This window comes from Leishmania martiniquensis, chromosome 33 (assembly GCF_017916325.1).
Source record: "Leishmania martiniquensis isolate LSCM1 chromosome 33, whole genome shotgun sequence".
Lineage (NCBI taxonomy): Eukaryota > Euglenozoa > Kinetoplastea > Trypanosomatida > Trypanosomatidae > Leishmania > Leishmania martiniquensis.
Window position 1 is genome coordinate 400,958 of NC_090168.1, and position 10,834 is coordinate 411,791.

Consider the following 10,834-nt stretch of genomic DNA (forward strand, 5'->3'; position numbering starts at 1 on the left):
TGAATGTCTGGAGATGACATGGGAAGTGCATGCGCCGTGCCTCAGAAATAAGCCGGCAGCTCTCACCCACCGCCCACATTCAGCGAGGGGGAGGGACACGGACACTTTCAGCGACAAAATAATGGTATGACTGAGCTCACCTTTCCATTGACTCGGAGGTGCTGCGCCGATGCTCAATCGTCACTCCGCCCCTGCGCCAAGGGATAGCGCAGAACACGGGTGCCCCAGGTCCTGTGCCCTAACGCGCGCCCATGCACGCACACGCACACACACACACACGTACGTACGTACATACACGAGCTTCCTACCGTGCGACGGGTGGCCTCGAGGAGGAAAGGGGGGCGTGTCGACCTGCCTTGAGCCGGTGCGAGGTGCGCACCCTGCGCTGCAGTCGGCGTCGACATCTAAGAGGGTGCATTGCTGTCTCGCTCATGTTGGTTCGCTTCCTTCACCCCTCCCCCTCATGTGCCGCCCCACGCACACCTTCCTCATCTCCTTTCTTCCCATCTTCCCATGCGTCCGCTTCTTCTGTGTGTTCATGGCCCACTTTCACCACACTCGCTTTCACCTGGCGCGGGCGTCTCTTTCGCTGCTGTGACTTCTCCCGACAACTTGCCGGCACGGCACGCTGTGCTACGCGATGGGCGGTGCCCACAACTACAAACGCGCCCGCATAAACAAACAGGCCCTCCCCCCCCCCTCACACACGTTTGCGAGATTCCTCGCGGCTCTCTCTCTCCCTTTTGTTATCGCTTCGTTTGCTGTTTCGCTCATACCCCATTTCCCCAGGCGCGGCAGGATTGCCTCCTGCTGCTCTTCTCTGCCGCCTCGGCCGCTGCGCATTTTTTTTCTTCTCTTCGCTGATCCTCCTTCGATATTCCACGTACTTCACCATTTCTCAGCACACACACACACACGCACACGAGGAGGGAAGAAACGATAAAGGATGGCCGATCTTTACGCCGTGCTGGAATTAGACAGGCATGCGACGCCGGAGGAGATCAAGCGGAGCTACCACCGCCTTGCTCTGCGCTACCACCCCGACAAGGCAGGCCCAGAAGGCACTGTCCGCTTCAAGGAGGTGAGCACTGCCTATGAGGTGCTCTCTGACCCGCACAAAAAGGACATTTACGACCGTTACGGCGAGGCAGGGCTCGAGGCGCTGGCCAACCCGGTGGCGGGCGTCGCCCTCGCCACCTTTGGCTCCACGGCGCCCGTGTTGATCACGATCGTCACCATGTTCATCTGCGCCGTCATGATATTGCTGTTTCTCGCGTTTTTGGTCTCCTTCGTAGACGGCCGGCTGCGATCGTGGAGTTACGTCAAAGTGTTCTCGCCGCTATTCGTGTTGGACATTTGTATTGGGGTGCCGGCGCTCATCCTCGCGGTTCTACTCTGCAGCGCGTCTCCGTGCAGTCTGCACGTGCACTGCATACTTCTCGCTCTCGTGTGCGCCATTGCCTTGACCATTGTCATACCGATCGCCAAAGACCGCAACGCGGCCATCGCCAGCGCTGGACGCACGGACTTCCTCCAGTGGCGGGTGCTGCTTATTCCCGGTTACCTGTTCTCCGCCTTTGTCACGATCGCTATTGTGCTGACGTTATTTCCAACGGAAGGTCGTCTTCTCAGGCTCAAGTCTATGGGATTGGTGCGTCTCGCCAACTACATCCGCATTGGCTTCGCTATTGCCTTGTTGCAGGGGTGCTGCATCGTCGTCTTCTTTGCCTTAGTGGCGTGCCGGGCGGATGAGGTGATCACCATCAACTTCTTTATCGTCATAGGCCTCCCAATCTTCCTGCTGCTCACGCTGCTCCTCGTGAACCGCTTCGCGCTCAACTTGCTCAGCACCCACATCAGCGACGTCCCGCCCGAGGTGGCGGAGGCGGCAGCGGCGCGTGAGCTGAACGCGAATGGTGGAGAGGCGCCCGCGCAGCATCCCTTCACGGAGGGCGCCGAAAACCGGCACTCGTCGCCGCGTGGCGCGCCGAATCCGATGCGCAGCGGGGGTGCCGAGGAACGCGACAGCGCCCACTCGCAAGCGCGCACCGACGCCGAAGGGCAGTCTCGCCCTACGTTGTCCGACGTGCACAACCACCATGGTGATCATGCAGACGTAAGTGAAGCGCAGGATCAGCGCGGCCGTGCGAGCGCCACGAACCCCTACGCTGGCCAGCACGCTTCCATCTGCGGAGTTGCTGCCAACATGCTTGTCTCGATTATCATGGTTGGCTTGCTGATGGCGTCGACGGCCATGATTGCGGTACGGCTGAACCACTACCACCACAACGGCACTTACGATGGTGTTCTATCCTTGGCAACGGCATGCATTCCGCTCTTTATTATTAGCGGCGCTGTTGTGCTCGTGCAGCTTATCGCGTGCGTCACATTCGGCTGCTGCGGTGTCATCATGGTGGCTGAGGTCTCCGCGACAGAGCAAGAGCGAGGCAACCGACATGAGGGCAAACCTGAGAACGAGGACGAGCTGCAGAACGACACCCGTGCCGGCACGACGCGGCCCGTAGAAGTAACAGTACCTTGTGTACCGCACCAAGAGGAAGCCACCACAGGTCGCCCCGCTGTAGAAGGGCCAGCCACGCCTCCTCCAGTGGCACCAGCCCCAGCACGTCGACAGAACGCGACCCCGCCGGAACACCAGCCGGACAACATGCGCCTCTCCGATGTCGATTAGAAAGGAAATTGGACACATCCGCGGTGAAGACTCCCGATAACGGGCAGGCGACGGTCGATTGAAGGTCAATGGCGAGAAGACTCGTGGAAGGGTGTCGCGCTTGGTGCTAAATCTTCCTCTGGTGCCTCTCTTGGGTGCCTCTGCGCATCGAATCTCCGTCGACAGGACATTTCCTGGGCCTTCGCTGCCGATCCTCCCCCCTCCCCCCACACACACACGCAGTCTCCGGATGCACATCACCCGTGCTGTGCGCATGAACGCCACCTTGTCATCTCTTCTTTTACATACACTGCATCAAATGTGTGCCTGAATGGGTATGCTTATGCGCGTTGATGTGTGTGCGTTCGTCATCACTACGTCACTCTGCCCCTCTCTTTTCTGCTTGCCTTCCGTACTAGCAGCAATAAAGCACCAGCAGCAGCAGCGGTTGTCCACTTCCCCTTTTCCATTACAGAAGGCTGCTCATGATGGCTATAAGGAATCTGCCGTCACAGAAAAAAGGGGGAGGGGAGGGAAGCCTGCTGCTGGACGTCGCTTGTGATAGTGTGCGTTTTTCTTGCCTCTATTTCTATTCGTATTGCGGCTTGAAGTGCATACAAAGCAAGAGGGGCATCCCCTTCCCAAGCCTCACGCAGAGCAACTGAGCAAAACGACCCTGCCCATCAGGAATACAGTTGCTCCGGTGCCCGATGAGGCAGATGCGTTACCGCGCCTTCAACAAATACGCTGTCAAAAAAACAGACACCCAAACACACGCGGGCACAGCGCCATACATAGCAAGGCCCTCTCAGCGCCATTCCTTCCCTCTCGCCCCGGATGGCGTTCGGGGCAGAGAGGGGTGGAGGGCGGGAGCGCGCGGCACACACCCCTCTTCGTGTGCGAGCACCAGGCAGCCCACCCTTCGCCTCCGTTCCTTCATCCCGCAGCGCCCTTTCAGCCCCATGCGGAGCGCCCTCTGGTGGCGATAGGACGACGCACCTGCGGCAGCGGCCGCGCTATCGCCATTCGTATGATGGGCCGCGTGCCAGCGCGACTCGAGCGTACCCCACGCGGCCCTCTCCCTCTGCCTGCCGGTGTGGGGAGCCTTGGGGCGACCGCCCTAGGTGTGCGCGCTCAGACGGGTAGCGTACGGGGCAGGGGGGCGGCGCTCGCGATGGCCGAGTGCGGCGCTGTGCTGTAGCGTGTGTGTGTGTGTGTTTGCACACGGCCGCCCCGCACCAGGCAGCCGCGTCTGTGGCAGGGCCGGTGATGCGGGTGAGGGCTGAAGTCATGTGCGGTATTGGGGGGGCGGGGTTAGGGGCACATGTATAGTCAGTCAATAGTCCCTTCACCCTTAGTGGATCGCAGCGGTAATTGGTGCTTGACTCGCGCATCAGGCTCACTCCTCCCCTTTGCTATTCTCCTCATCTCATGAGCGCCCTCGTGCTCTTCCACGTTGTACGAACACCGCACCAATAACTCCTTAGACAGCCTCTTTTTTTTTTCAATTGTTGCTCGGCAGTACCGCCTCGTGGAGATAGCAACCATCACAACACAGGCCCGTATAACCATGTACCTGGCCGTCTTCCGCGAGTTTGCCCACCCTGAGGTGCTGGAGAGGGTGAAGGCGGAGGGCATCTGCGGCGTGGACGTTGCACCAGAGCCCAACCAGCTGGCCATCTCGGAGGAGGAGAAACAGGTGGTGCGCAGCAACGCTAAGTTGATTACGGTCACGCACAATATTACTGGGATTCGTGATGTCTTTGACGGTATGACAGAAGCAGAGCTGGCGAAGATTGATGTGGAGGTGGACCAGAAGCTGCAGCAGCTCGTCGCGCTTGGCTTCCAGGTGGTAGAGCGCCATCCGAAGACGTCGGCCGGTTGCCCGATGCTGGATCGCGTTATCCTATCATACCCAGCTTAGTTCCAAATAAGCACATCAGTGAGAAGAGCCCTTGAGGCCCCCTCCCCCCTCCCAGATGACGGTGCCGTGCCGTGCCATCCTGTGTAAGTGTTTGTGTGTGTGCGAGTTGAGGAGGTTGGGTATGTGGCCTATTCGCACGAAGGAAGAAAACGTCAGCGTGCTGCGACGGCACTCACCTGTTGATCGTCGATCGGCGACTGAGGCCGAGGTGAAGAGTACCATGGATCGTTTTTTTTCTTCCTTCGCCTCCTCTTCCGAGATGCGCGCTGCACTCCGGGTGCTAAAAAAAAGCAACGAAGGCTTGCGATGGAAAGAAGAAAGTAAACGAAAGCAACGCCAACTACCAATGAAGCCGCCTCACAGCTGTCAGCACAGCAGCACCGACGAAGGTGACGGCGAAGAACATGGGATCCGGCTTCGCAACCGTGCCTGTGCCGGCGTTTGCGGGGCTGATTGCTCTTGGCGAGGGTGGGGAGAGGGAGCAAACAAAACAGCGCAGCGCTCTACCTTCTCGCGATGTTTCCCTTCAAAGGATGGCGATCTTGTCACCCCGCGAGCGCCATGCACGTATCTGCTCATTGTGGTGAGAGAGAGAGAGTACGCGGGGAGAGCAAGAGTGATTTCCTGGGGGTAGCTCGTGAGCGAGCGAGCGTGCGGCGAGGTGAGCGGTGAACCGTGAAGACGCAGCGGCAGCCAACGAAGAGCACCTCAGAGGTCGGTGACACGCACTGCCACTCTTCCCTGCAGCCCCTTTCACTCTTTGGCCTTGCGTCGCGAATTCATGTGTACAGATGCCTCGGCGGTGCACCGCTGCCTCATGTGCACAAAGAGGGGAGGGGGAGACAACGTTGTATTGTGTTTGCACCTTTTCCACGTCCTCCCCTCCCCCTTCTCTCCTATAGGCACCACTGCTGCCGACAATTTCGGCATGCGTTTCACGAATTATTCATGTATATGGGTAAACATTTCGTTCGCAACTCCTCTGCTCCTCCTTGTGTGCCGTGCTGGTGAATGCCGCGTATTCGCCTGCACGCCTTCACTCAACGCCTGTGCACACACCAACACGTACACACGCACGCCCCCCCCAACCACCACCAACACCTTCTCCCGCGTATGGTGTTCGATATCTTTCCCCAAACCCTCTTGTCCCGGTCTTCAGTTGGGTCGTCGTTAACGAATATCCTGCACACACCTCACCAGACGCGAAGATGGGTCCTCTTTCCAAGAAGCGCATGATCATCCGCGATGGCGTGTTCTACGCCGAGCTGTTTGAATTCCTCAAGCGCGAGCTGGCGGAGGAGGGCTTCTCCGGTGTCTCGTACCACGTCACGACCCTCCGCACGGAGATCGTGATCAAGGCGACGAAGACTCGGGAGGTGCTCGGCGTGAACGGCCGCCGCATCCGCGAGCTGACCGCCTGCATCCAGCAGCGCTTCAACTACAAGGAGGGCAAGCTCCAGCTGTACGTTGAGCGTGTGGAGGTGCGCGGCCTGTCAGCGATGGCCCAGGTCGAGTCCCTCCGCTTCAAGCTCCTGAGTAACCTGCAGGTGCGCCGCGCCGCCATGGGCATCATCCGCTACGTCATGGAGTCGGGCGCCAAGGGCTGCGAGGTCACTGTTGGCGGCAAGATCAAGGGCCAGCGTGCGAAGAGCATGACCTTCCGCGATGGCTACATGATCAAGTCCGGCACGGCCCACAAGTCCTTCGTCGACTCTGCCTGCCGCCACTGCTACATGCGCGCCGGCTGCATCGGTGTCAAGGTCAGGATCATGCTCCCGGGTGACTCGACTGGCCGCAACGGCCCGTCGGAACCGCTGCCGGATGTGATCACGGTGATTGAGCCGAAGCAGATCACTGCATCCGAGTAAGGCCAGATGCGGCTGCCCCGGTGGGTGTGCTCACGAGGTCATCCAAGCGCTCCAGGGGGACCTTATCCAACGCGGGGAAAGGCGCCGGCACACATGCATGAAGGTAGCATGGCCGATGCATCTACTCATCGTGCCTGTGCACGTGGCTGCCAGCAGGGCGGGTCTATGTGCTGCCGTGGGCATCGGTGCCTCTCCGGGCCCCATCGCCTCCCTCCCTCCCAACAAGTGCCTTTTCATTTTCTTTTTTTTCCCACATTTATTTTAGTTCCCCTTGTCTCGTGGCGAGCTTGAACAAATACGCAAAGTTAAAAAAGGGGGAGGGAACAGCGCGCAAAGTGAAGGGGTATTCGCCGTATCAGCGTCTGTATGCGGCGGGGCGCGGGCGCTTGTGCGCCTGCATTGCCATCATTTCTACGCGGGCATGCCGCGGTGGGTGGGGGGGGGGGAGTGGCCGGCATGAGGAGCGCTGGTTCTCTCTCTCCCCCCGCCCCCGTCCGCTCTTCCTGATGAGGCAGAGAAGAGGCGACAGTGCAGGCGCAGGAAGGCCGCCGGCCAGTCGGTGCGTTGCCGCCAAACTTTCTGAGGCGCTGATGTTCGTGCGAGGAATCGGGTGCGTATATAAATGTGCGTTCCGGTGCGTTGATTTGGAAGCGACCCGCGGCGGTTACTTTCGTTTTCTCGAAGGTGTACACCTAACGCGATTCCACACGATTGCACGGCCAGGCCTCAGGGTGGCATTGTGCTCTCTCTCACTTGATACCTTTACCTCTCTGCCTCCGCTCTTTGCTCGCACTCCCGTCCACACACACACACACACATCAACGTCCAACTCGCATCCGCCACGCGATGCTTACGTCAGTGCCATCTGGAACCTCAGCGACCACAAAAGAAGGGAAGACTGCATCCTCCGTTGAGTTTCTTTGGCCATTGATAGGAAGAGCGGTGGCATTCTGCCTGGTAGTCGCTAAAGACTCTACTCTCTTCTCAGCGATGGCGACGCTTAGCGGTGATAACGGTGCGCGGTCGCCCTGGACCTTGGGGGAACCGGCTTCACGTCAGCCGCCTTTGCTTCGCCTTGGGGCACCGCCGCCCTCTCCCGCCGCTGCGCTTGCACTCACAAGTAAGCAGCGGTTCCTGAGAGAAGACATTTTACACAGCGTCGCTCTTCTTTTGCACCATACAGCAGAGCATGTCGAGGTAGAAGCGTTGCTGGCTGTAATGGCAGATCCGGTGGCGAGCGAGTATATCATGGCGAGCGCGGGCCGTCCAGACGAGCAGAGCATGGCCACCGCCGGTTTCAGTATGCCTGCCAGGCCCTTCTGTGCCGGTAATGCAGACCGGTCGACACCGAGTTCGACGTCATCGCGTAGCGCGAGCGATGGGGAGGCGGGCGCGTTCATGAACGCATCGGGGCGCCAGACGTGCGCGCACAGCACCAACTCACCGTTGTGGCGGCCCAGCACAAGCCCGAAGTATACGGCGCGCGCCCCTTCTATCTCTTTGTCGGCTCCGTCGCCTTTGAAAACTGAACAACAGAGCGTATTTTCTTGCCCAAACCCGTTGGAGGAGCGTAGACGACTCTGCCCCAGCGCCAGCGAGACTCTTGTCGAGCAGGCCATACGCGCTGCGAGTGCTGCTGCCAGCAGCCCGTCGTACTCGTACAACTTCCCAGAAAGGTGGTTCGGCGCCCCGGCTGGCATCGTCGCCGCCTATGCAGCGCAGAACACAGCAAGGGAAATGTCTCGTGGCCCCGGCATGCGCCCAGCGTCGGTGTCGACTGTGAAGGGGCTTAGACCCCCTTTACAGACGCTGGCACCATCCTCCAATTCCACCTGCGCCCCGCTGACTCCCGCCTCGCGCTCGCAGTCGCTGGGCACCGCCGTGTTCTTGCCGTCGCCGTTGCCTGCGAGTAGGCCGGTCACAGCATCGCGAGGGGCCCCCTATTCCTCCACCCAAGCCGGTGGAAAGAAGGCGTTGGCGGTAGCGACGGCGCAGCCGCCACTGTTTTTTGGCAATCTACTCATTGATCCAGCCACGAACCGCTGCCTTTTCGGCGGCCACGCGTTCCGCGAGGAGTCTCGGGTTCTGCAGGCGCCTGCAGCAGATGCGTCGCCGCTGGCGGCGTCTCGCTTAGGCGAGGGAAAGGGAGGCGGCCACGCCAACGGGCACCGGCACGGTTCCCCGTCACCATGTTTGCTGCTTGTTAGAGAGTACATCCCAGTAGCGGCCGAGTGCGGCAATGTCGAGGATGAGCCAGGGCCGCTTGGCGCAAAGGGTGGCGGCGCCGACGCCGTGTTTGTCCAGTGCTTTTCTCTATTTCCTCAGCAGCTAAGTCATATTCAACCCAGCGAATACCGGCTCCTCCCCGACACTACCATCACTGCGTGCCTCCTCGTTGCGCTGCCCGGCTGCGTGACAATCGCGACGCCGCTGAATGCCTTTTTGAGCGAAGCGCGGCACAGCCTTCTCACGGTGACGGAATCCTCGTTGGAGCGCCTCCTGGGACAGTCGCAGGAAGCAGCGAAGAGGGCCTGCGAGCGTCGCAGCATTGGAGTGCCGTCCTCCATCACGCGTGGGATTCCATCCATATCTCCAACCGGCGTAGGCATCTCAGATGTGAGTAGCTCGCTGCAAGCGGCGGAGAGGAAGTGTGATGCCGTGCGGATCGCCGTGGTGCGGGAGCGGTTGGCGCAGAGAGTACTGCCCGAGGAGCTGGACGAGGCGCTGCACGCTATTCGAAGCACCCTTGTCATGTACTGCATTCGATACGAGCAGCGACGGTACATGCACGTCGCCTTGGATGCCGTGCGCATGCTACAACGCTTCTTTCGCCGTTGCCTCGCCGTCAAGGAGCGGGCGGTGCAGCGGATGGTGCGGCTGTGGCGCCGGCTCGAGGTGGATGCGCGACTGAGGCTGCAGCAGCATCAACCACCTCCATCCGCGGTGGAGCGCATGGACGCAGTGGCGAACAACATTCTGCAGGAGCACATGCTCACCTCGCAGAGCTACAAACAGGGATTCATTGAGGAACAATGGGCAAAGCGTCGCCGCGCCTTTTCGAAGTGGAGAGAGCAGGAAGAGTGGAACAACGTATTTGCTTCAGTTATGCGGCCCGATGATGCTGGCTCAGAGGGGGGCGTCGCTGACGGCACTGTGAAGAGGCGGCCGCGGAGCGCTCGACTCACCGCCGTCGAGGAGCTGCGCTTAAAGTCGGAATTCGACAAGCGCCGGGGCTCGCCGAACACGACAATGCTGCTGCGGGCTGTCTCCAGTTCGCCCTCAGCAACGGCTGAGGCGTATGCGGAGCGCGAGCGGGCGGCGCTTCGTCGCTTCCTCAGCTGGTACATAGACCCGCAGGAGCTTCTGTATCTCAGTCATCAGTGCTTGCTAGACTCCTTGAAGAGCTCTGTCTTCCGGATGGTTGAGGTGCAGATCGAGCTGAAGAGAGTGGCGAATGACGTTGCGAAAGAGGATACCACAACGCCGCTTACGGGCTCCGTATCGTGTTACAGCGTTCCTCCGCAAAGGTAAGTGGGACCTACGGCCCTCTCAGAGAGATCGTAGAGGACATGCCAGAGGCCACCCATTTGCTTCATGGTGCGGCGCCCTCTTCCCTCTCGCCCCGGATGGCGTTCGGGGCAGAGAGGGGTGGAGGGCGGGAGCGCGCGGCACACACCCCTCTTCGTGTGCGAGCACCAGGCAGCCCACCCTTCGCCTCCGTTCCTTCATCCCGCAGCGCCCTTTCAGTCCCATGCGGAGCGCCCTCTGGTGGCGATAGGACGACGCACCTGCGGCAGCGGCCGCGCTATCGCCATTCGTATGATGGGCCGCGTGCCAGCGCGACTCGAGCGTACCCCACGCGGCCCTCTCCCTCTGCCTGCCGGTGTGGGGAGCCTTGGGGCGACCGCCCTAGGTGTGCGCGCTCAGACGGGTAGCGTACGGGGCAGGGGGGCGGCGCTCGCGATGGCCGAGTGCGGCGCTGTGCTGTAGCGTGTGTGTGTGTGTGTGTTTGCACACGGCCGCCCCGCACCAGGCAGCCGCGTCTGTGGCAGGGCCGGTGATGCGGGTGAGGGCTGAAGTCATGTGCGGTATTGGGGGGGCGGGGTGGACAGAGCGGAATCGCGGGGTCAGGGAAAATGACCGCTGTGCCATTCCTTCCTTCCCCCTCCACCCAGCTGGGCACTTTGTTACTTTCAACACGCGCTCTGCATTGCGCTGGAGGCGGTGCACGAGGACAGCCATGAACATGAAAGATTCGCTACAGGGAATGTTCGCGTGCTACGGAGGGTGTCCAGCGCAACGTTTTTGAGAAACCGGCCGTAAGCCGACATGCTTCAGCACCGGGGATGTGAAGCGTCCCTCTGAGCAAGT

The 10,834-nt window shown here is 60.5% G+C and overlaps 3 protein-coding genes across 3 annotated transcripts; all 3 read left to right on the forward strand.

Annotated features, from left to right (window-relative positions):
• Nucleotides 1-946: 946 nt before the first annotated feature.
• LSCM1_02578 (uncharacterized protein) lies at nt 947-2,692 on the forward strand (the record flags this gene model as incomplete). The annotated part of the gene is made up of 1 exon (XM_067320160.1): nt 947-2,692. One exon carries the CDS (start codon nt 947-949, stop codon nt 2,690-2,692), a length of 1,746 nt encoding a protein of 581 aa, XP_067175535.1.
• Nucleotides 2,693-4,241: 1,549 nt separating this feature from the next.
• LSCM1_02579 (uncharacterized protein) lies at nt 4,242-4,595 on the forward strand (the record flags this gene model as incomplete). The annotated part of the gene is made up of 1 exon (XM_067320161.1): nt 4,242-4,595. The coding sequence occupies one exon, from the start codon at nt 4,242-4,244 to the stop codon at nt 4,593-4,595; it is 354 nt and encodes a 117-aa protein (XP_067175536.1).
• Nucleotides 4,596-5,803: 1,208 nt separating this feature from the next.
• Nucleotides 5,804-6,463, forward strand: LSCM1_02580 (uncharacterized protein; the record flags this gene model as incomplete). Its single annotated transcript, XM_067320162.1, has 1 exon — nt 5,804-6,463. One exon carries the CDS (start codon nt 5,804-5,806, stop codon nt 6,461-6,463), a length of 660 nt encoding a protein of 219 aa, XP_067175537.1.
• Between the last annotated feature and the right edge of the window lie 4,371 nt (nt 6,464-10,834).